Consider the following 22,725-nt stretch of genomic DNA (forward strand, 5'->3'; position numbering starts at 1 on the left):
ATTAGCAGTAAAATCTCAACACAATATGACAGCCCACTTTTCAAATTAAGCTTTCATTCTTCCTCTAAACCCACCATTTGAGTCACTATTCCCCAAACACAGTTCACTTAATCTCTCTTCTGTGTCTTCAAACTACTCACTCATTATGGAATACATTTGGCTTTCCCTTCTGTTTATTTAAACGTACTGTGTAAGAACTCTGAAGAGTCGGGTATTTTCTCTATTTACTAGCTAACAAGTTAGCCTGCCACAGCTTCATGGAAGCTCACAGAAGACATGAGACTCCTGAGTCAGAAGCAAAGGACTTTATCACCCAAGTCTCAGATGAACCTCATGTCATCATAGGTTCTCCTCCTTCAATTTCCATAGGAGCAATGTGGGAGCAGTCCAGGTGAATGTTGTACATAGTTTGTGACACAGCTAAGGAATTTGGAGTTTAAGAAACTTCTGATCTTAAAAGGTCCTACTAGCAAACATACCTAATCTTTGTCCCTGAGGGAGACATTACCTTTATTATCCTGGTCAGGAAGCAAATCTTCCTTCTGCTCTGGAGGCAGATACTTACTCTAATATCTAAGGCTGTTTGCTATACAAACATCCTGGAAAAAGAGAGTTCAGGACAAAAAACCACCAAAAGTTTTCAGATGCATGTCAAATCTCATCCTTCAAACTACAGTGTCAATCCTACTTCTTAAGAGGCCACAGTACCATTTCACTCTTCCATTTTCTGTGCCATCTGACACATCATTCATATTGTGTGGCATCATTTATGTTATTTACTTTCTTGCTTAACATTTGTGTCCCATTTAAATAAATTATATATTTCATGTTGTCTCTTTAAGTAGTTCAAACTCAATGAAGGTACAAATTATGTAATAAATTCCTTTTTAGCCTCACAAAATTTAATGCAACTATATTTTGAATAGTCTCTCACATATTTGTGGCATGAAGAAGGGTAAAAATTTACTTTGTAAATGTTTCATCTAAACCACCAGTAAACAAATGGTAGTGAAAGAGTTTTATTCTATCTGTTGGGGGGAAAATTAGTCAGAGTGTGGCAACAATGTTCCCTATGCTATTGTCTGTCCTTTTCTTTTAAGATACCTTTTCAGTCAACTTTATTTAGTGATTTGGTGTCAAATATCAAAGAACATCAATTCTTATGGAGAATTAAAGAAAAGTGTAAATATAATTAGAATTGACAACAATCTTCTGATAAAATCTGGAATGGGATTAGTTTTCACTTCTAGGAGCTTAATAACAAGGACCTCCAAGGCAAAATCTTCAAATCTGTATTTTATGAATTAAAAATTATCAAATTATAGATGCACATAGTTTAGAAAGCCAATGATTATACAAAACACAACCTCAAATATTTCTAATACCCAGAGGCAACCTTTCAAATGCATCTCTTAACCAGTTTTGGTTTTTGCCTTCGTATTTCTAAATGTTTAACTGCTCTTTATAGATTTTTTTCCCATTTTCACGTTGTCTTACTGATTTCTTCCTGTTGAAGAGAAGCCTTTAGTTCTCTTATACTAACTCTCCTCCTTCCCCATATTCCTTATATTTATATACTTATGGTTAAGTCAACTGCTATTGTTATCATTATCTAAGTATATCTTCAGAGTTAAACCTTGTAATATATTTCAATTAATTTCATTTCATACAACTTTTTCTTTGTGTTCTGTTATTAACACTCACATTTTGTTTCCTCAATCATGTATACACCCATCATTACCATATTATTAAGCTTTCCATGAGAAGTGTAAAATCCTTCTCTAAACCATCAGATAGCCCGCTAGTTGCATCTCTCTCCCGAAGACATCCTTCATGAAGCCTCTTCTCCCAGACTCAGTCTGTCTTGGTTGCTCTTGACTTCCAAGGCACAGCTATCATCATAGTATTTTGCTTGGTATTTTATCTCCTATTTTTTAAATCAGTTTTGGTGGAACATACCTAAAAGTAGTGTCCTGAGAAAGGGAACGTGGCAGAACTAATTTGGAAATGTTATAGGTCTAAAAATGTCTTCTTTCTTCTTCAATACCTGAAAAAAATATGTCTGGTTGTGTAGAAAAATTCTAGTTTGAAAATAGTTTTCCTTCAGAATTTCAAAAGCTTTACTCAATTGTCTTTTAGCTTTCCAATTTCTATTATGCCATTTTGATTCCTCTTTATATGTGATCATTTTGGAAAAAATGAAAATCTCACTGGAAACATTTAAGATCTTCATTTTTATCCTAGTGTTTGAATTGCATGTGGATGTGTTTTGGTGTGGATCTTGCTTACTCTATGTGCTAGACACCTAGTGGGTGCTTTTTAATTAGAAACGTATGTCTAAATATGATAGAAATTTTTATTAATTTTTTAGAAAATAAATTCTTCATCTCTATTTCTCTTTTTGAAATTCTATTCAAACGTTAGATTAGCTGGACCATTTCTCTAATCTTCTTATCTTCTCCTTCTTCTCCCATCCCTTTGATTGTTAAATTTTGTTTTATTCTCTGTAAGATTTCATCAACTTTATCTCCATCCCTTTTATTGATTTTTATGTTAACATTTTTAGTATTCTAAGAGTTCACTGATGTTCTCTGAAAATTCCTTGTTTCTCTTTTCCTATTCTTGTTATGTGAATGCAACATTTCCCTTTTTTTCTGAGAATACTAATTAAAAATATCAATAATTGTGTTTTATTTTGTAGTTGGTCTCCCTGAAGTATCCTTGTTTCCTGAATTCTTTTCCCCATTTATTTTTCTTGGTTTCTCTCTTTTATTTTTTAGATTGTCTCAAACGTTTGGTTATCTGGTATACTCACATCTAAGACTCAGTTATAAAAGAGCTTATTGGTAGCTCTGTTGATCAACAGTAGGCTTCACTCTGAGTGTATTAGTGAGGTTGTTTCGACAAGGACCCTTTTGTCAGGATCTATAGCCTTTTCTCCAGAGATCATCAATTTTCCTAGATAGGAATTCTCCAATATTCCACCAGAAAGGAATTCTCAGAACCAAGTGTCAAAAGGGATTGTGATGAGTATGTAAACTTTCACTTAATAACCCTGATTTAAGACTATGTTGCCTTTTGTTTTCAATGATTCCATGTTTCTTAGTTCAAAGTTTCTCAGGCTCAACATCTCACAAAAATAAATTTCTAGCCTTCTGCAGGGATTTGACTAGGAAGTTGGTGGGAGAAGGGAGGTAGTTGGGCACTGAATTGTGTGAAATGTGAAAGGAGATCTGAGTATTTAACTCTTCTTATATAGACCTTCAACCACTTCTTCTGTTTTTAGACTGAATTACACTCTAAGAGCTAAATGGTGTCTCCAATTCCTGAGTTATTTAAGAATTCTATAACATTTCAGTATGCCTAGTTCTGTCCTCCTACATGCTGACAGCTTTGATTCAAGTTTTCTTTAGTATGCTGAGCAGTGGCCATTCCCTGATCTGATTCTTTTCCTTCAAAATTGTTTTCCTGTCATCTCCTCTCCCATTCCCTCTATCACTGTTGATATGTGTTTTGCTGTTGGAACTGTTGTTTTATTCCTTTATTATTGTTTTAGCATAGTTTTAGGGAGAAGATGTGAAGAATGAATATGTTTGAAAACAGCAGGTTTAAGTAGAACTAATCCTACATGTTTTTCTTAAACATATAGCTGTTAGTTTTCAGACCCTCAGAAGCTATTTCCCAGCAAAAGAAGAATTGTAATTGATGAGCTTTTGATCAGAAATATTTGTATAAACCACTAGGTCAGATTTTACAAAAAAATAAGTTATGTGGTTATGAAATCTGCTTGTTTATAAATATACTTTTAAAGGAATTATACTTCATTTTGGAATGCTTTTAGAATTCTTAAGAAACAAAATGATAGGTCATGATAAACTGAGAAACATAGCTGTATCTTCTCAAAATAGTAACACAGAGAAAACCAAAAAAAATACATTTGGGTAGTTGCTTTATAAAACCTATATGGTCCAATTTTTCTACTATAATAAATTTTAGAAAATTATGTGGGAAGAAATTGTTAATTTAAATTAATAAATCTTCTCAAATTGATCAAAATATTAATATAGTGTCACAAATATTTCAAAATATCTATCTAATAAAATCACCTCATTTTATATCAATCAGCATTGCAGCAGGTTCCTCTTCTGACAATAAATTTCCTTATCAAAATAATGAGGAGTTAGCACTAAATTTTATTTTAGGTAGGTATTAGCTCTAAAGTCTAGAAACTTATGATCAGAACATGGGGTTTAATGAGAGATACACATTTTTACTATTATGAAATCTCTCCAGGATGGCTATAAACTTCATATTTTATGGAAGATTTTTAAAAGACAACCTATAACAAGGGATTCAAGGATAAATTCTAATATCATTTATTAGAATTTTTGTTAAATCTAAGCCATAGTTTGCCTCAGCTTGTTGTTGCAAATATAATCCTTACCTGCAGATTATTTTGTATTTTGTATTCTATGCCTATACTCTGCTCCAAGTTCTACCAATGTTGATGAATTAGTTTAGAAAAAGAAATAGAAGTCTACAGTGTAGTTAATGATTCTAAAACCATGACTTCAAGCATAAAAAAAAAATAATAATAATTAATCCTATTGTTTTAGCATTTCAAAAAGTAGTTACAGCAACAGCACCTGAAATAAAGTTGCTCACTTGTTTATGGTTTATAAAAATGAATTTCTATTCAATCGACCAGTCCAACATCAAATCAAAATCCAAGTAGCAGATGAATCTTAAGACTATAATCCAATTCTAGATGTCAAGGTTGCCAAGTTTAAACTCAGCACTGATATGCTAGTCATGTTGCTACTGACAATGATAGGACAGGTTTTAAAGTATAAATATTCATGTAGAGAAAACATACTTGAGCCTAAAAACTGTGTTGCTTAAAAACTGTGTTTTTCAATCAAGGTTATATTTGGACAACATGGATTCCCAAAAAGGCCTAATTGTCTCAATTGTAAAGTATTCTTACCAGTCAAAACATGTTTGAAAATTTACTATGTGAAGGAATTTATTTATTTAAACTTTCAAAATAGGCATAACTACTTAAAACGCATGTCTAGATCCCCATAAGAAAGATCTTCTCTGGGACTTCCCTGGTGATCCAGTGGTTAAGACTCCACGCTTCAACTTCAGGGGGTGTGGGTTCTATCCCTGGTCAGGGAACTAAGATGCCACATGCTGCACAGCCATGGCCAAAAAAAAAAAAATCTTCTCTGGAGCTGAAGGTAAGGTATTCCCAGGAAAATTTATATTATTGAGATGTCACATTTGTTTATACAGTCCATAATTGAATACATGTTATTCTCTCAAATAATGTAATTTTAGACAGCTTTCTAATAATTCTTGTCACCAGAAACTTACTGAAAGTAGTACTTCACTATGGTATGCATCACCATGACATTTAACTTAAACTACATAGAACAAGATGTTTGTCAAGTTTGGGTTGTGTGGGAAAAATCCCAAAGGAGGCATAGAAGAAGGGAATAGAGCTAGTGCCTTCAAGCATGGCTGCTTGGAAGGTAACACAGGCCTTAAAAGACTAACAGGGCTTGGGAAAACTGGAGGGAGTCGTGCTGTCAGTTCCACCCAAGTGTGCAATGTGAACTAAGATCCTGAGGCACAACTGAGTCTGGACAGCAAGGGATATGAACAAACAGAAAAGAGTGGATATAGGGCTTCCCTGGTGGTGCAGTGGTTGAGAGTCCGCCTGCCAATGCAGGGGACACGGGTTCGTGCCCCGGTCCAGGAGGATCCCACATGCTGCGGAGCGGCTGGGCCTGTGAGCCATGGCCGCTGGGCCTGCGCGTCCGGAGCCTGTGCTCCGCAGCGGGAGAGCCCACAGCAGTGAGAGGCCCGCGTACAGCCAAAAAAAAAAAAAAAAAAAAAAAAAAGAGTGGATATAATGCAGAATAGTACTGAAAAGGTTCTGCAGTAAGAAGAGAAGCCTCTTTTTAAAAGTCTTTAAAAATGTCATTTCCGGGCTTCCCTGGTGGCGCAGTGGTTGAGAGTCCGCCTGCCGATGCAGGGTACGTGGGTTCGTGCCCCAGTCCAGGAGGATCCCGCGTGCCGCGGAGCGGCTGGGCCCGTGAGCCATGGCCGCTGAGCCTGTGCGTCTGGAGCCTGTGCTCCGCAACGGGAGAGGCCACAACAGTGAGAGGCCTGCGTACCGCAAAAAAAAAAAAAAAAAAAAAAAAAAAATGTCATTTCCCTCTTGTATCAGATTTTTAACACAGCAATACAATTTTATTGTTTTTATCAAACTTATTGGAGTGGCAATGCAAGTCACAATCTCTTATTCAAAGCCTTAGGGGAATGTTTTTCAGAATATTTCAGATTTTAGGAAGATAATAAAGTACATATACCATGTATAATATAACACAGCCAGCAGGCTCTGTGGCAACACTGTGTAATCAAATACATTATTTCCAGAGCAAAACATATGATTATTCAGACAAAGTAGGGTAAATAAAGACCAGAAAATCTTTTCTATTTTTGTATTCAAGTCATTTCAGGTTAGATGTTGCCACCAATAAAATTAAACAAAACACACCCATTCAATCTGCAGAATGTTTTAGATTTTAGAATTGTGTCTAAGGTATCGAAGTTGTGTATTTTCAAACTTCATGACCAAAACTATAACAAAAAACACAGATGTGTACTTTAAAAAGTTATATTATAGAAGTGTTTAATTCATTTAAATTAAATTTAGTGTCATTTAAAATTATATGTGAAAAACACTAAACATAGTATTTTTTTAAAGTATATGTTACTATAAATATTTGATCAGGGGAGGGGTGCCCAGAGGCTATACTGTTGGGAAGCATAGGGGTAAGGCTAACCTGAAGGCCTGTAAGGACAGGGAGAGAGCAGCACATAGGCTACAGACGCCCTAGTTATGCCAGGGGATGCCTAAGAGACTAGGAAATGCTAGAAAGATTGGATATGGGCTTCTTCTCTCTCATCCTTTACAGGAATGGCGCAAGCACCTGAATGTGGAAGGTGAATCATAAATGCAGCCTTGTCACCCACTTCTCAGTCACCTGAATAATTACATGAGATACAGAACAGAATCTGATAAATCACATATAATTCCCATCACTTTCCCAACTATGCAACACTTACCCTGACTGAAAGAAAAGAAAAAAGGAAAGAATGAAAGATGGGTAGAAAAACAGGAACTCCTCACTTGTTACTTATGTCTGAATCACTAAAAAAATCCTTTTATTCTAACACTAGAGAGTTAACCAAAAAAATGCAAGTTCTTGTAAAAAGACAATGGAAAGATAGAAACCTATGCAAAAGACCAAACTGAATGTAGGTCCTTAATTTGTCTTGGTGGGGAAGAAAGTAAGGAGACCAAGAGGACTTTAAATATATTTGCTAACAGCAAAAAGTAGAAAACTGAGACCAAGAACAAAAATAAATCAACAAACAATTCCAGGTGGCACAGCATTGCCCTACGTACTGATTACTTTCAACAGAATTGGATCAAAAACAGACTCTACACTGAGATTTTGGTCTTTCACAAGTCAATTCAAATAGCTTTGCTCATGATGTGCATTTTAAAAAATAAGAATAACAGAAATTACACATAGGTAAAGTTAACAAAACCAATTACAGTATGTACAGCATGATTTTTTAATACAAATATAAATATGCATTTACATATTTATATATAAATATAATAAGTATATACATTCAACACTAACAGTCATTGGTTGGATTTTCAGTGATATTTATTGTCTTATTAATCTGGTTCTTAAATGTTCTATAATGAATATGTATCATTTAATTATAAAAACTATGAAAATTTCTAATGGAGATTCTTTCTTCTGGAAATATGTTAAATGAGCTATCACAACCATATACACTTGTCATTCTCAACTAAATAGAACTCTGTTCTTTTGAACAAACCCTAGTTTTTCTCAATAGATGTAACAATAATAATAAAAAAAAAAGATCTTAAGTTGTAAGACAGAAGAAACCTGTAGTAGACCTAATTATAGATTTCTGGGAAATTTACTTACAGTACACATCCACTCTGATTGACTTTATCGCTGGGGACCCCAGGCCATTCTCTGCTTTACAGTAATACCGGCCTCCTTGGTGTCGCTGAATATTTGTAATCCTCAAAGTCTCGTTGAAGACACTTGAGTCTTGGAATCTGTCAGAGGCACTTCCTGCTGTTTTGGTCCACCTGATCTGAGCAAGCATCAACAAAGATTGTTACTTTAGGTTGGTTTTCGCACTGAAAAATTAAATAGCAATTATTCATTTGAAGAGTTGGCTTTCAGAACTGCTACAGTGCCATTTTTGGCAAGTTATTGGAAATTAAGAAGAAAAGTTTATACACGTAATTCAACTATAAAAGTTTAAAATGCAATGTCATCATTGTATAGTGTGTATAATTCTAATTCAGTTGCATAGAGTGCCTCCAAGTTTAACCAGTGTGAAGGGCAATATAAACATAATACAAAGGAAGTTAAATATAAGTAGTACACTGAAAATATGGATTAGTTTCTTTTTGTTGAGACTCTAAAATTCTCACTCATATTTTCAAAACCCTGTAAGGCACTTTTTATTTACTTAGTAAAGGTACTACAGGTAGGTTCTCACTTTCTTTCTGGACATGCTTCAGTATTTTAGTCAAAATTTTCTATTTGATTTGGATAATTTAAGCATATTACCATAATAGCTTATTGAAATTATGTGTAATTTTATACACCTGGTTGTTAAAAATGTTTTTTTTTATGTTTTTGCTTTAATAAGCCCACAAATGACTTGTCTGTTATGATAATTAGAATTCACTTTACATCAATAATTATTTTCAAAAAATGTGTAAACTTTTCCAAAGAGAACATTTCTATTAAACTGCCAAGCACTTTGAATATCTAAAACATTCCATATAAACAATACCATTCTTTTAAACACAGCTGTGCACAACAGTTTTAGATTTTACCAGAAATAAAGACTGGCATTCAACTCAAATTTTGTGTATTTTAGCTTATAAAACATGAATAAAAGTCACATGATAGTACTGTAAAGTGATAAAAAACAGGATGTAAAAATGATTCAGTTTATTTCTCTCCTTGTCCCTGCTGTTTTATATATATATATATATATATATATATATATATATATATATATTTTATTATTATTATGTTTAGGTTGAAACACTGCTGATAGAAATCCTCTGGTCAAACACAAATGAAGAAACATAGAAAAATGCAACTAAGGAGTGGGTCATCAAAATTTAAATCGTTGGGCTTCCCTGGTGTCGCAATGTTTGAGAGTCCGCCTGCCGATGTAGGGGACACGGGTTCGTTCCCCGGTCCGGGAAGATCCCACATGCCGCAGAGTGGCTGGGCCCGTGAGCCATGGCTGCTGACCCTGCGCATCCAGAGCCTGTGCTCTGCAACAGGAGACGCCACAACAGTGAGAGGCCCACGTACCGCAAAAAAAAAAAAAAATTTTTAATTCTTTAATACTGCCATTATTTATGCTATTTTCATACAATGTTAATGAAAATTTATGATCTAACGACATTAAGTATCTTTAAAAAGTTCTCCAAATCATTACAATATCAGTATAAATATATTCATGCTTGCCCTTAATTGTGAATGAAATGAAAATGTTACCTAGAGATTAATAAAAACTGAGTAATTCATAAAAATAAATTTCAAATGTTTATCCAACACTTTGTGCAGAAAATATACACAAAAATAAATGGAATGGGCTTCCCTGGTGGCGCAGTGGTTGAGAATCTGCCTGCCAATGCAGGGGACACGGGTTAAAGCCCTGGTTTGGGAAAATTCCACATGCCATGGAGGAACTAGGCCCGTGAGCCACAACTACTGAGCCTGCGCCTCTGGAGCCTGTGCTCCACAACAAGAGAGGCCACGATAGTGAGAGGCCCGCGCACCGCGATGAAGCGTGGCCCGCACTTGCCACGACTAGAGAAAGCCCTCACACAGAAACGAAGACCCAACACAGCCAAAAGTAAATAAATAAATAAATGGAATGATTCCTGATTTCAAGCAGTTTATAAGCTGATTATTAATATGCTCATAAAAAGATGAAGGGTAACATGGGCACTGATTTGATAAGTACTATTTCCATGGGGAAATCTAGGATTCTATTTCAATTTAAATTTCAAATTTTACAGGTAACCAAATAAAGAAAATTGAAATAAATAAGCAAATTACATAATTTTGTTCTTGTATAGAGATATGTTCTCTCTAAAGTAATAGATATTTCTAAGATATAACCTAAGATATAATAAATACCAATTACCAATTAAAATACGGAGTTTTCTTTGAGTATCACAATATGGTACCAAAATTGATTTTTAAAAATAAATATTTCAGAACATAAAAAGTTCAGGATAAAAAGAGTTATGGAAATGTCCTAGCAGTTTCAGATATTAAAAATATAATATTATGGCTTCCCTGGTGGCGCAGTGGTTGGGGGTCCACATGCCGATGCGGGGGACGTGGGTTCGTGCCCCGGTCTGGGAGGATCCTGTGTGCCACGGAGCGGCTGGGCCCGTGAGCCATGGCCGCTGGGCCTGCACGTCTGGAGCCTGTGCCCCGCAGTGGGAGGGGCCACTGCGGTGGGAGGCCCACGTACCGCAAAAAAAATTAAAAATTAAAAAAATAATATTAATACAATAATTTAGTTATAGAATACTGTTACAGTATTGGGAATTGTCCAGGAATTGGAGGTGGGGGGAAAGAACAAGAGTGAGTGTGTGTGTGTGAAAGAGAAAAGTAAGTTTGAGAGAAGAAATTATGATACAGACTAGCAGTTATCAAACTTTTTGGTCTTAGAACACCTTTACACTATTAAAAATTATTAAGGACCCCAAATAGCTTTTGTTTATTGGAATTATATCTTTTCATAATCATTGTAGTACAAATTAAAACTGAGACAATGTTAAATTATGTATTAACTCATTTTAAATCATATTAATAAACTGAAGACATTAACATAAGGAACATTTTTAATCACAAAATTATATTTTTCAAAACAAAAATAATTGAGTAAAATGAATGGAATTGCTTTATAGCTTTGCAAATGTCTTTAATATCTGCTTTAGTGGAAAAGAGCTGTCTCGATAATTATATCACCTTCTGCATGCAATCTGTGGCAACATATTGCTTTGTTTGAAATATGTGAAGAAAATCTTGCCTCACACTGATATCTGGTAATAAAGTCAGGAGTGTTTCAATAGCCTTTTCAAATAATTGTGGATAGCCTTCCTTAATACTAAACTAAAACCCCACAAGTGTTAGTTTCCTAACATTTGATGGCAAAGTAGAATCAAAAACCATATAAATGCCCTTTTGGCACTCTGTGAGACTAAAATCCATTGGTCTATCTTGCACTTTTAATGGATTGTTTACTCATACATGATTTTGTAGCATCATACATTAGTCATCTGGAAAATATGAATTCACTGAGTTATGCAGATCTTCCAGATGTTGTCATATTTCATTATATAATACAAGTCACATATATTAATATCATCAAACAGAAGAGTCTTTAAGTGCTGGGAAGCAGCACTACTTATGTTGGCAGATTTTCCAAACTTCTAATTTTTCTCTTGAAAAGGTAAAATTTATCATTAGTAATAAATATAACTAAGGTATCTTATTTGGGATGGCAAATTCACTTCAATCATTTTTGAGAAAATATTTGCCAAATACCCAAGTCTGAATAACCATTATTTGTATAACAATCATCCTTTTAAGTAAAAACATTATTCTATGAAAATAAGTGGTGGAGACCTTCAAGAGGGTGAACAAGTAAGACGTGGAGATCACCTTCCACCCCACAAATACAACAGAAATACAACTACATGTGGAACAGCTGCTACAGAACAGTTACTGAACGCTGGCAGAAGACCTCAGACTTCCCAAAAGGCAAGAAACTCCCCCATGTACCTGGGTAGGGCAAAAGAAAAAAGAATAAACTGAGACAAAAGAATAGGGATGGGACCTGCACCACTGGGAGGGAGCTGTGAAGGAGGAAAGGTTTCCACACACTAGGAAGCCCCTTCACTGGCAGAGACAGGGGGTGGCGGAGGGGGGAAGCTTTGGAGCCACAGAGAAGAGCAGCAACAGAGGTGCGGAGGGCAAAGCAGAGAGATTCCTGCACAGAGGATCAGTGCCAACTGGCACTCACCAGCCCAAGAGGCTTTCTGCTCACCTGCTGGGACAGGTTGGGCCTGGGAGCTGAGGCTCGGGCTTCAGAGGTCAGATCCCAGGGAGAGGACTGGGATTGGCTGTGTGAACACAGCCTGCAGGGGGCTAGCTAGTGCACCACAGCTACTTGGGAGGGAGTCCGGGGAAAAACTCTGGAACTGCCTGAGGCAAGAGACCATTGTTTCTGTATGTGCGAGAAGAGGTGATTTCTGCTCCGTGTACCCACAGAAGGCAGAGCACTGCCTAAGCGAGCTCCAGAGACAGGCGCAAGCCGCAGCAGTCAGCTTGGACCCCAGAGACGGGCATGAAACACTAACAGTGCCACTGCTGCCACCAAGAATGCTGTGTACAAGCACAGGTCACTACCCACACCCCCTCAGGAGCCTGTTCAGCACGCCACTGCCAGGGTCCTGAGATCTAGAGACAACTTCCTTGGGAGAACACACAGCGTGCCTCGGGCTGCTACAATGTCATGCTGGCCTCTGCCACTACAGGCTCACCCTGCATTCCAATTATGACTACCATACCCCTCACTATCCCTGGCCTGAGTTAGCAAGAGAGCCCTAATTGGTCGCTGTTTTAACCCCCTCCTGTCTGGGCAGGGAAGAGATGCCTGAGGGCAGCCTACATGCAGAGGCAGGGCCAAAACCAAAGCTGAACCACAGGAGCTGTGCAAACAAAGAAGAGAAAGGGAAATTTCTCCATGCAAACTCAGGGGCAGTGGATTAAATCCCCACAATCAACTTGATGAACCCTGCATCTGTGGAATACCTGAATAGTCAACAAATATTCCCAAAATTGAGGCAGTGGACTTTGTGAGCAACTGTAGACTTGGGGTTCGCTTTCCACACCTGATTTGTTTGTGTTTTTCACGTTTAGCTTAGTTTAGTTTTTAGTGCTTGTTATGATTGGTGGATTTCCTTATTGGTTTGGTTGCTCTCTCTTTTTTTTTACTTTTTATTTTATTTTTTATTTTTTTAAATAAATTTTTTTTCCTTTTTTCTCTTTTTGTGAGTGTATATGTGTATGTTTCTTTGTATGATTTTGACTGTTTAGGTTTACTTTTACTATTTGTCCTAGGGTTCTGACTGTTCATTTACTTGTTTGTTTTTGTTATTTGTTCGTTTTCCGTTTATGAGTGTGTGTATGTTTCTCTGTGTGATTTTCCCTGTTTATTTTTACTTTTACAATTTGTCCTACGGCTCTGACTGTTATTTTGTTTTTTTTCCCTTTTTTTTCTTCCAAGCCATGAGGCTGGCAGGGTCTTGATGCTCTGGCCAGGTGTCAGGCCTGAGCCTCTGAGGTGGGAGAGCCAAGTCCAGGTCACTGGACCACAAGAGATTTCCTGGCCCCAGGTAATATCAATCAGCAAGAGCTCTCCCAGAGATCTCCGTATCAACACTAAGAATCAATTCCACCTAATGGCCAGCAAACTCCAGTGATGGACACCCCATGCCAAACAACTAGCAAGACAGGAACACAACCCCCCCACCCCTGCATTAGCAGAGAGGCTGCCTAATCTCATACTAAGTTCACAGACACACCAAAATACACCACTGGACGTGGCCCTGCCCACCAGAAGGACAAGATCCAGCCCCACCCACGAAAACACAGGTACCAGTCTCCTCCATCAAGAAGGCTACAAAAGCCACTGAACTAACCTCACCCACTGAGGGCAGAGACCAAAAACAATGGGAACTACAAAACTGCAGGCTGCGAAAAGGAGACCCCAAGCACAGTAAGTTAAACAAAATGAGAAGACAGAGAAATATGCAGCAGATGAAGGAGAAAGGCAAAAACCCACCAGACAAAACAAATGAAAAGGAAATAGGCAGTCTACCTGAAAAAGAATTCACAGTAATGATATTAAGGTGATCCAAAATCTTGGAAACAAAATGGAGAAAATACAAGAAACGTTTACCAAAGACCTAGAAGAACTGAAGAGCAAATAAACAATGAAGAACACCACAATAAATGAAATTAAAAATTCTCTAGAAGGAATCAATAGCGGAATAACTGAGGTAGAAGAATGGATAACTGATCTGGAAGATAAAAGAGTGGAAATAACTAATACAGAGTGGAATAAAGAAAAAAGAATGAAAAGAATTGAGGACAGTCTGAGAGCTCTGGGACAACATTAAACATACAAACGTTCGAATTATAGGGGTCCCAGAAAAACAACAGAAAAAGAAAGGGTCTGAGGAAATACTTGAAGAGATTATAGTTGAAAACTTCCCTAACATGGGAAAAGAAATAGTCAATCAAGTCCAAGAGGCACAGAGAGCCCCATACAGGATAAACCAAAAGAGAAACATGTCAAGACACATAATAATCAAACTAGCAAAAATTAAATACAAACAAAAAATATTAAAAGCAGCAAGGGAAAAGCAACAAATAACATACAAGGGAATCCCCATAAGGTTAACAGCTGATCTGTCAGGAGAAACACTGCAAGCTGGAAGAGAGTGGCAGGACATATTTAAAGTGATGAAAGGGAAAAACCTACAATCAAGATTACTCTGGCCAGCAAGGATCTATTCAGATTTGACGGAGAAATAAAAAGACTTACAAGCAAAAGCTAAGAGAATTCAGCACCACCAAACCAGATTTACAATAAATGCTAAAGGAACTTCCCTAGGCAGCAACCACAAAAGAAGAAAAAGACCTAAAAAACAAACCCAAACAATTAAGAAAATGGTAATAGGAACATATTTATTGATAATTACCTTAAATGTAAATGCTCCAATCAAAAGACACAGACTAGTTGAATGGATACAAAAATGACCTTATGTATATGCTGTCTACAAGAGACCCACTTCAGACTTAGGGACACATACAGACTGAAAGTAAGCGGATGGAAAAAAATATTCCACACAAATGGAAATCAAAAGAAAGCAGGAGTAGCAATACTCATATCAGACAAAATAGACTTTAAAATAAAGACTGTTACAAGAGACAAAGAAGGACAGTAAATAATGATCAAGGGATCAATCCAAGAAGAAAATATAACAATTATAAATATTTATGCACCCAACATAGGAGCACCTCAATACCCAAGGCAAATTCTAACAATCATAAAAGGGAAAATTGAGTAACACAATAATAGTAGGGGACTTTAACACCCCAATTTCACCACTAGACAGATCATCCAAAATGAAAATACAAACTTTGAATGATACATTACTCCAGATGGACTTAATTGATATTTATAGGATGCCCCAACCAAAAACAACAGAATACACTTTCTTCTCAAGTGCTCATGGAGTATTTTCCAGGATATATCATACCTTGGGTCACTAATCAAGCCTCAGTAAATATAAGAAAATTGAAGTCGCATCAAGTGTCTTTTCTGACCACAATGCTATGAGACTTCATATCAATTAAAGGAAAAAAAACTGTATAAAATACAAAAACATGGAGGCTAAACAATACGTTACTAAAGAAGCAAGAGCTCAATGAAGAAATCAAAGAGGAAATCAAAAAATACCTAGAAACAAATGACAATGAAAACACCACAATCCAAAATATGGGAGTCAGCAAAAGCAGTTCTAAAAGGGAAATTTATACCAATGCAAGGCTACCTCAAGAAACAAGAAAAACCTCAAATAAACAACCTAATCTTACACATAAAGCAATTAGACAAAGAAGAACAAAAAAACCCATAGTGAGCAGAAGGAAAGAAATCATAAAGATCAGGCCAGAAATAAATGAAGAAATATGAAGAAAACAATAGCAAACAATAATAAAACTAAAAGCTGGTTCTTTGATAAGAAAAAAAAAATTATTAAACCCTTTACCAGACTCATCAAGAAAAAAAGGGAGAAGACTCAAATCAATAGAATTAGAAGTAACAACTGACACTGAAGAAATACAAAGGATCATGAGAGATTACAATAAGCAACTATATGCCAGTAAAATGGACAACCTGGAGGAAATGGACAAATTCTTAGAAAAGTACAACCTTCCAAGACCCAGCCAGAAAGCAATAGAAAATATGAACAGAACAATCACAAGCACTGAAATTGAAACTGTGATTAAAAATCTTCCAACACAAAAAAGCCTAGGGCCAGATGGCTTCACAGGTGAAATCTATCAGACACTTAGAGAAGTGCTAACACCTATTCTTCTCAAACACTTCTAAAATATAGCAGAGGGAGGAAAACTCCCAAACTCATTCTATGAGGCCACTACCACCATGATACTAAAATCAGACAAAGATGTCACAAAAAAAGATAATTACAGGACATATCACTGATCAACACAAATACAAAAATCCTCAACAAAATACTAGCAAACAGAATCCAACAGCACATTAAAAGGATCATACATACACCATGATCAAGTGGGGTTTTTCCCCACGAATGCAAGGATTCTTCAATATATGCAAATCTATCAATGTGATACACCATATTAACAAACTGAAGGATAAAAGCCATATGATAATCTCAACAGATGCAGAAAAATCTTTCTACAAAATTAAACACCCATTTATGATAAAAACTCTCCAGAAAGTAGGCATAGAGGGAACCTACCTCAACATAATAAAGGCCATATATGACAAACCCACAGCCAACATCTTTCTCAACGGTGGAAAACTGAAACCATTTCTTCTAAGATCAGGAACATCAAATGGTTGCCCATTTTCAACACAATTATTCAACATAGTTTTGGACGTTTCAGCCACGGAAATCAGAGAAGAAAAAGAAATAAAAGGAATCCAAATTGGAAAAGAAGAAGTTAAACTGTCACTGTTTGCAGATGACATGATACAATAGAGATGCTACCAGAAAACTACTAGAGCTAATCAATGAATTTGGTAAAGTAGCAGGATACAAAATTAATGCACAGAAAACTCTTGCATTCCTAAACACTAACAATAAATATCTGAAAGAGAAATTAAGGAAAAATTTTCATTTACCAATGAAACAAAAAGAATAAATTACATAGAACTAAACCTACCAAAGGAGAAAAAAGACCTGTATGCAGAAAACTATAAGACACTGATGAAAGAAATTAAAGATGATATAAATACACAGAGAGATATACCATCTTCTTGGATTGGAAGGATCAACATTGTGAAAATGATTATACTATGCAAAGTAATCTACAGATTCAGTGTAATCCCTATCAAACTACCAATGGCATTTTTCACAGAACTAGAACAAAAATTTTCACAATTTGTATGGAAACACAGAAGACCTTGAATACCCAGAGCAATCTTGAGAAAGAAAAACAGAGCTGGAGGAATCAGGCTCCCTGACTTCAGAGTACACTACAAAACTACAGTAATCAAGACAGCATGGTACTGGCACTAAAACAGAAATATAGGTCAATGGTACAGGATACAAAGGCCAGAAATAAACCCATGCACATATGGTCACCTTATCTTTGATAAAGGAGGCAAGAATATACAATGGAGAGAAGACAGCCTCTTCAATAAGTGGTACTGGGAAAACTGGACAGCTATGTGTAAAAGAATGAAAGTAGAACAGTTTCTAACACCATACACAAAAATAAACTCATAATGGATTATAAACCTAAATGTAAGACTGGACACTATAAAACTCTTAAAGGAACACATAGGCATAACACTCTATGACATAAATCACAGCAAGATCCTTTTTGAGCCCCTACTAGAGAAATGGAAATAAAAACAAACAAATGGAACTTAAAAGCTTTTGCAAAGCAAAGGAAACCATAAATAAGATGAAAAGACAACCCTCTGAATGGGAGAAAATATTTGCAAATGAAGCAACTGACAAAGGATTAATCTCCAAAATTTACAAGCAGCTCATGCAGCTCAATATCAAAAAAACAAACAACCCAAACCAAAAATGGACAGAAGACCTAAAGAGACATTTCTCCAATGAAGATATACAGATTGCCAACAAACGCAAGAAAGGATGTACACCATCACTAAACACAGAGAAATGCAAATCAAAACTACAATGAGGCATCACCTCACACCAGTCAAAATGGCCATTATTAAAAACTCTCCAAACAATAAATGCTGGAGAGGGTGTGGAGAAAAGGGAACCTTCTTGCACTGCTGGTGGGAATGTAAATTGATACAGCCACTATGGAGAAGAGTATGGAGGTTCCTCAAAACTACAAACAGAACTACCATATGACCCAGCAATCCCACTACTGGGCATATACCCTGAGAAAACCATAATTCAAAAAGTCATGTACCACAATGTTCATTGCAGCTCTATTTACAATAGCCAGGACATGGAATCAACCTAAGTGTCCATCGACAGATGAAAGGATAAAGAAGATGTGGCATATATATACAATGGAATATTACTGAGCCATAAAAAGAAATGCAATTGAGTTATTTGTAGTGAAGTGGATGGACCTAGAGTCTGTCATACAGAGCTAAGTCATAAAGAGAAAAACAAATACCGTATGCTAACACATATATATGGAATCTGAAAAGAAAACTGGTTCTGATGAACCTAGGGGCAGGACAGGAATAAAGACCCAGACCTAGAGAATGGACTTGAGGACACAGGGAGGGGGGAAGGGTAAGCTGGGACAAAGTGCAAGAGTGGCATGGACTTATATATACCACCAAATGTAAAACAGATTGCTAGTGAGAACAGCCACTTAGCATAGGGAGATCAGCTTGGTGTTTTTTGACCACCTAGAGGAGTGGGATAGGGAGGATTGGAGGGAGACACAAGAGGGAGGAGATATGGGGATATATGTATACGTATAGCTGATTCACTTTATTACAGAGCAGAAACTAGCACACCATTGTAAAGCAATTATACTCTAAAAAAGGTGTTAAAAAAAAAATTGGAACAAGACCTAAATAGACATTTCTCCAAAGAAGACATAGAGATGGCCAAGAGGCATATGAAAGGATGGTCAACATCACTAATTATTATAGATATGCAAATCGAAATCGCTGTTTGATATCACTTCACACCAGTCAGAATGGCCATCATCAAAAAATCTACAAATAATAAATGCCTGAGAGGGTGTGGAGAAAAGGGAACCCTCTTGCAGTGTTGGTGGGAATGTAAATTGATACAGCCACTATGAAGAGCAGTATGGAGGTTCCTTAAGAATCTAAAAATAGAACTACCATATGATCCAGCAATCCCACTAATGGGCATATTCCTTGAGAAAACCATAATTCAAAAAGAGACGTGTACCACCATATTCACTGCAGCACTATTTACAATAGCCAGGACATGGAAGCCACCTACATCTCCATTGACAGATGAATGGATAAAGAAGATGTGGCACATATATACAATGGAATATTACTGAGCCCTAAAAAGAAACGAAATTGAGTTATTTGTAGTGAGGTGGATGGACCTAGTGTCTGTCACACAGAGTGAAGTAAGTCAGAAACAGAAAAACAAATACCATATACTAACACATATATATGGAATCTCAAAAAGAAAAAACTGGTTCTGATGAACCTAGGGGCAGGACAGGAATAAAGACAGAGACCTAGAGAATGGACTTGAGGACATGGGAGGGGGAAGGGCAAGCTGGGATAAAGTGAGAGAGTAGCACTGACATATATACACTACCAAATGTGAAACAGATAGCTAGTGGGAAGCAGCTTCATAGCACAGGGAGATAAGCTCTATGCTTTGTGACCACCTAGAGGGGTGGGACAGGGAGGGTGGGAGGGAGGCTCAAGACAGAAGGGATATGGGGATATATGTATACATATAACTGATTTACTTGGTTATACAGCAGCAACTAACACAACATTGTAAAGCAATTATACTCCAATAAAGATGTTATAAAAAAAAGTGGCTAATACACCACAAAACTCAACCATACAAGTCCTTTACCTTGAGACAACCACTGTTCTTTCATAAGCATCAGAAATGTTTTATAGGAATTTTCCATTTTGTCACTTAAAATATTAAAAATAGAGTAATTTTCAAGATGTTAAAAATTAGTATTGATTTTTACCGATTTATCAAAAATATTCTTAGTGACATTGATTTTTTTTTTTTTTTTTTTTTGCTGTGAGTACATGGAAGTGAATTAGTGAAGAATACAAAGACTGCTGATACAATTTGATGCCTCAGCTTTGTTCTGTGCTATGGTACCTCCTATTTTATTTTCCACTGCTTTACACCGTCTCAGTAAATGCAGCACAGTGAGAAACCACATTTTTCTTCATAAATTCCCTGTAAAGACCACAGGGTCCCCATAGAGATCTACGCACCACACAAGAGAATACTGTTAAGAGTACAAAAACATATATATATGTGTATATATATATATGTATATATATAGTGTATATATGTATATATATATACATATATACACTATATATATATATAATTTAGGATTTCATCCAGGAGGTATTTTAAATGAATGAAAAGGGGAAAGGAAAATTGTGCAGTAAGTGGTGTTGGGGCAACTGACTATATATCCATAATGAAAAAAAAAAAAGCTGACTATTTTTGAATTTTCTTTTATTTTTTTATACAGCAGGTCCTTATTAGTTATCGTTTTTATACACATCAGTGTATACATGTCAATCACAATCTCCCATCACACCCCCACCCCCACCCCCCACTGCTTTCCCCCCTTGGTGTCCATACATTTGTTCTCTACATCTGTGTCTCAATTTCTGCCATGCAAACCGGTTCATATGTACCATTTTTCTAGGTTCCACATATATGCATTAATATGTGATATTTGTTTTTCTCTTTCTGACTTCACTCTGAATGACAGTCTCTAGATTCATCTACATCTCTATAAATGACCCAATTTCGTTTCTTTTCATGGCTGAGTAATATTCCATTGTATATATGTACCACATCTTCTTTATCCATTCGTCTGTCAATGGGCATTTAGTTTTCTTCCATGACCTGGCTATTGTAAATAGTGCTGCAATAAACATTGGGGTGCATGTGTCTTTTTGAATTACGGTTTTCTCTGGGTATATGCCCAGCAGTGGGACTGCTGGGTCATATGGTAATTCTATTTTTAGTTTTTTAAGGAACCTTCATACTGTTCTCCATAGTGGCTGTATTATCTAGTTAATATAACTAACATCTGCACAAGAATGCAGAAGAATGTATGTATAATAGTACAACACTGGAAACAATACAATGTCAAATGATAGGGAAATGGTGATAAACTGATTGACTCTAAAGTTGAATTGAATGCATTAAAAGAATTAAAATACAAAGTGTATTATTCAGTTAAAAAAAAGAAAGCAAAGAGAATATTCTCATCTGTGTAAAAAGGGTATATGTTTGTGTTCATGTGTGTATTCTTATATGTTAATATGTTTATACATGGAATACACGGAATACACATGAAATTTAACACTGATTAATTCTATGAGTGGGACTGGCAAAGAATAGTGAAAACATTCTTTTTAAAAACTTCTTAATTAGGGCTTCCCTGGTGGTGCAGTGGTTTGGAGTCCACCTGCCAATGCAGGGGACACGGGTTCGTGCCCCAGTCCAGGAGGATCCCACATGCTGCGAAGCGGCTGGGCCCATGAGCCATGGCCACTGAGCCTGCACGTCTGGAGCCTGTGCTCCACAACGGGAGAGGCCACAGCGGTGAGGGGCCTGCATACCGCAAAAAAAAAAAAAAACCAAAAAAACAAAAACCTAAAAACTTCTTATTTAAAATTCTTATTTACAGTTTATTTTACTATGAGCAAATATTGTATTTATTATAAATAAACTTAAAAGAAAAAATACAATTCAGTAGTGAAACGTAAGAAATAGAAGAACCAGAAAACAATAGAAAGAAGCAAAAATAATCACTTATGGAAAGGGTTTTTGCCCTCTACTTTAAAAAAATAAATACTAAAAAAAAAGACAAAAAAAGATAAGCTGAAATATCAAGACTACTTTGGCCATTGAGGTATAAAAATAAATTTTAAAAATGAAATAAAATTTAAAAATAAATAAATAAATAATAAATACTGAAAGGAAATATTCCTGAGCTTTGGAAAGATGTAAGTTTACTCACTGAGGTAGCTTATCAAATTATATGCCTAACTGATGAGAAAAGAAACCCCAGACATACTCTGATAGAAGTTGTGACCTCAAAGTCTACAAAGAAAACTGTATTAGGCTTCCAGGCAGAAGGAACAAACTGTTACAACGTGTCAGAACCTGCTCATTCCCTGATGTTGACTCTCTCCTTCTTCCACAGCAACTGAATCCCACATTATTCATCAGTACAAGCCTGCCCAAAACAAAGACATTTCCCTGCTATCCATTCAGCTATGTTCTTGCAAGTGTGTTTCAAGTAGAAATGTCCTTATAGGGAAGCAGCACTCCGTATTTCAGTCATTTCAGCACATTTCTTCTGGCTCTTGTCTTGGACCATGAGCTGATATGGAATGGAAGTCAAGCACAGAGAAGCAATAAAACAGAAGAATCTAAATCTCTGACACTGAGTTGTACCTCCCTAACCTGAACTGTTTATAGCTTCTGGGCTTCTTTACGGGAGAAAAATAAAATTCTATCTTATGTCATACTTTTGCAAG

At 36.3% G+C, this 22,725-nt stretch overlaps 1 protein-coding gene across 1 annotated transcript in view; it reads right to left on the bottom strand.

Moving 5' to 3' along the window:
• Positions 1–22,725, bottom strand: part of MDGA2 (MAM domain containing glycosylphosphatidylinositol anchor 2) — an 851,876-nt gene that overhangs the window by 379,023 nt on the left and 450,128 nt on the right. Inside the window, exon 3 of the mRNA XM_032624718.1 lies at positions 8,046–8,220. Coding sequence (XP_032480609.1) covers positions 8,046–8,220 — 175 coding nt within the window. The remainder of the gene's footprint in view (positions 1–8,045; positions 8,221–22,725) is intronic.

Source organism: Phocoena sinus, chromosome 2 (assembly GCF_008692025.1).
Source record: "Phocoena sinus isolate mPhoSin1 chromosome 2, mPhoSin1.pri, whole genome shotgun sequence".
NCBI classification, from domain to species: domain Eukaryota; kingdom Metazoa; phylum Chordata; class Mammalia; order Artiodactyla; family Phocoenidae; genus Phocoena; species Phocoena sinus.